Source organism: Gavialis gangeticus, unplaced genomic scaffold, assembly GCF_001723915.1.
Source record: "Gavialis gangeticus isolate Ggan-Ray unplaced genomic scaffold, GavGan_comp1, whole genome shotgun sequence".
Classification (NCBI taxonomy): domain Eukaryota; kingdom Metazoa; phylum Chordata; order Crocodylia; family Gavialidae; genus Gavialis; species Gavialis gangeticus.
The window spans coordinates 10,904,440-10,907,937 of NW_017729013.1; the positions used below are offsets into that span (position 1 = coordinate 10,904,440).

The 3,498-nt window shown below is 43.1% G+C and overlaps 1 protein-coding gene across 1 annotated transcript in view; it reads left to right on the forward strand.

Moving 5' to 3' along the window:
- RFFL (ring finger and FYVE like domain containing E3 ubiquitin protein ligase) overlaps positions 1 to 3,498 on the forward strand; it is a 111,419-nt gene that overhangs the window by 97,514 nt on the left and 10,407 nt on the right. The window contains exons 4-5 of the mRNA XM_019511530.1: positions 1,341 to 1,424; positions 2,441 to 2,648. Coding sequence (XP_019367075.1) covers positions 1,341 to 1,424; positions 2,441 to 2,648 — 292 coding nt within the window. The remainder of the gene's footprint in view (positions 1 to 1,340; positions 1,425 to 2,440; positions 2,649 to 3,498) is intronic.

Genomic DNA, 3,498 nt, shown 5'->3' on the forward strand with positions numbered 1-3,498 from the left:
TTTTTTTTTTTTTTTTTTTTTTTTTTTTTTACTGACTATTGTGGAAAGCTTACTTAATGCTTGACATCTACTTTAGATCTTCCTGTTGTTAAGTGAATGGGTGTGCTTAGTTCTGCAGGGGCCAGGACTGGGAAAGTGCCCCCTCATGCTTTCTCTGTTGTCTATTTTGTATAGAAGCGCATGGTAATTCCTCAACGTTTCTTTCACATACAATGAGATAAAGCTTTTTTTATTCCTTTGGAAGTAGCACATTGCACCAGTTTGTGCCTTTGTACTCTAACTTTTCTGCAGAAAATATTTAGGCTGCTTTTCTCAGTTTCCATTTCCTCTTTTGGGAATTCTTAGGCTTTCAAAACCCTTTTGCTTTTTCCTAGCATTTCACAAATATAAACAAACTACAGCTTTCTTCAGTAGGAAGGAGAATATTGTCTCAACAGAGAAACTGAGGCAGTGACCAAATATCATACCCAAAGTCATAAAGAGGAATTAGTGGAAGCTGGGATTACAGTTCAGTTTCATTTACCCTGTGCAGTGTTCAAAACTGTTACCCTCCCTCTAGCCTGCTTTAGCTGCTTTTGTCTGCTGCTCCTTAGTCAGCCCCATCTCAGCCTCTCACCCTTACCTGCCTCCACAGAGCTCATCCACTAGGAAAGATCCAGGGCAGCATGCCTGGTGGCTAACCCAAATGTGAATGGTGTTCTAGGGGAGGAGGAGGAGAAAAGATCCGTCTCTTGCTTAGTTTCCAATCCAGTGCTAGCACTCGTACATGAAGAGCACTGTGCTTCTTTGGTCTTTGCTCAGATTAGTTACTCAGTCATGGTGAACTACATCATTGACTGGTCTCAAAGAGCTACACAGCACTTACTCTTGACATGCTGTAGAGATTGTGACATCATGATATGTCACATTGCTCCACTGTTTTTCATTGTGATGTGGCATCAATGCCAAGTTTCCACATAATGATTTTCTGATTACTCTGAACCTCCATTTCTGAGTCATTACTCTTTTGGTTTCTGCCCTGTCTGGCTCCATAAACCCCACAGGAACATGTGGGGAATCATTGTACATCATCCAGTATTGTAACAAGACTCAACTGACAAGGTGGGGCATCCAACAGCCACATACAGCATGACAGTTTCTCACTGAGATCTTGTTTTATACCTCACGTCTGTGATCAAGGGGACTTTCTTTCTTCCAACCTGGCTCCTTTTTGGCCTTGCACTGAGTTGCCTAATTCCACAGTGCAGTGCATGCTGAATTGTGCTTTGCTGTTAAAACCACTTGCCCTCTAGACATGCAGGGAGATCTAGTATTGGTGAAAGATTTATTTCCTCTTTTAGGCAAATGGGTATGTGCCTCCAAGCCAAGACGACATGACAGGAATTGAGAATGCAGGAGAAGCACCAACAGAGGAGGAGACACAGGTTTGTATGTGCTAGAATCGCACAGAGATGGGGGTGGATTCTGTTGTTTTAGTCCATTACTAAGCAAGTACAGAATTGTGACCATGTAATAAGATAGCAAAATAGCTATCATAATAGAGTCACCAAAAAACTTGTCATTATGCAGAGAGGAACAGGATGTCCCTACAGGCAGAGAACTTTGTGTCACTGGACACTTTTACGTGTGCTCCAGCAGTTGTGGGGGTGGGATGGCACTTTAAGTAGAGTGGCTCCAAGAGCCACTCTAATTAGAGTGCTGCTGTGTCTCCTGTATCAGCAGTCCTGCACTTAAAATTGGCAGTGGGGGCACTTGAACTGAAGCTTGTTCAACAAACTTTAGTTCAAATGCCCCCACCACCATTTTTAAGCGTGGGACACAGGAGGCTGCTGGAGCGTGGCAATTCCCATGCTCCCACAAACTCAATTAATTGAATCTACTCCGATCCACTGGAATTCTAGTGCACTGGACCACACTCTGTGCTCATGTATAGGCACCCTAAAATAATAAAAGGGACTTAAATATCAGAGTAGAACTTATTTCTTATAACTAGAGGGATTCATGGAGTAAAGTACATGAGGGATAATATACCTCCATGGATGAATATTGGCTAGGAAATTATGGAGAGCTGCTTTAAATTGTCATGACATTGGGACTGCTGACAGACATGAAAAAAACCCCAACACTTTACTTTCAGCTTGGTGTTCCCCCATGATGAGCAGAGTGTATGCCCAGAAGAAGCATCACATCCGTTTGATCCGGCTTGCCCAATGTCTATATAGATTGGGCGCTTCATTTGGGGGGGGGGGGGGGGGGGGGGGGGGTTGGAGCTTTTATCTAAAAGCCGATTCAATCAGGACAATGAATCACCTGGTCCATACAGGGGCTGGGAAGCTGGGTCAAACTGGTGCACTTCCTTTTCTGGTAAAGCATTTTTGTTTCTTCACATATGTCGGTGGCCTGTGGAATCAAACGTTGTCCTGTCTTTGTTCTGTTTTAGTCTGTTGACTCGGAAGATAACCTGATGCAGGGACGGAGGGCCTCTCTCTCTGACCTGACAAGCATTGGAGACATTGACATGCTCTCTGTAAGACAGCTGAAAGAAATTCTTGCTCGCAACTTTGTCAACTATAAAGGCTGCTGTGAGAAGTGGGAACTGATGGAAAGAGTGACTCGCCTTTATAGAGAGAGAGACCTTCAGCATCTGGGTAAGGTGGAAGAGTCGTCAGTTTTGCAAGCTGCCTCAACACTCAGTAGAAGGCAGCAGGTCAAAGGGAACAGTTTTCCTATCTGTTCATTGCCAATGAGAGAATTAGATCAGGAAGAAGACAACATCGTGTTGCTAAACTATATTTACTATTGCTCATGCCTGTTGATGTGAGCATTAATGTTGTTTGGATCTGTAAAGTGACTGCTCCATTGTACAACAGTAGAGCTTCTTGCTTTTCTTATGCCTGCAGAGCACATGCAGCTACGTTAGATTGAACTGAAGTCTCCTTGTCTCTCATTAACAGATTTGTGGACTGAGTGCCAACAAGATGCACCTATATGTACCATGACAGTAAAGGGGCTGCATAGGTTATTATGGAGAGGTGAACTGGAAGACAGTGGAATTATGTAGATATTCATGCAGGTGTAATTAAGCCTGCAGGAAAGAACCCAGCTAGACTCTTAGATCTCAAGTGGAGTTTTAAGGGTGGAGTTAAAAAACAGCTATTTACTTACAAAATTAACATATAGAATATCACTTTCAAGATAAGAAACCTGTTTTAACTTGCTGAGTTTTTTCTAATCATCCTCTAAAGCTTCACGTGGAGTGCTGTGTCCAGTTTTGGTCCCCACACTTTAAGAAGGATGTGGCCAGATTGGAAGGAGGCCAGCACAGAGCAACAAAAATGATTAGAGTGCTGGGAAGCATGACTTAATCAGGAAAGGCTGGAAGAACTAGAGTTATTTAGTCTGGAGACGAGAAGACTGAGGAGGGATTTGATAACAGTCTTCAAATACCTGTAATATCTCAAGAGTTTTCAGTGAAACTGGGACTTAGGTCTGCCAAAA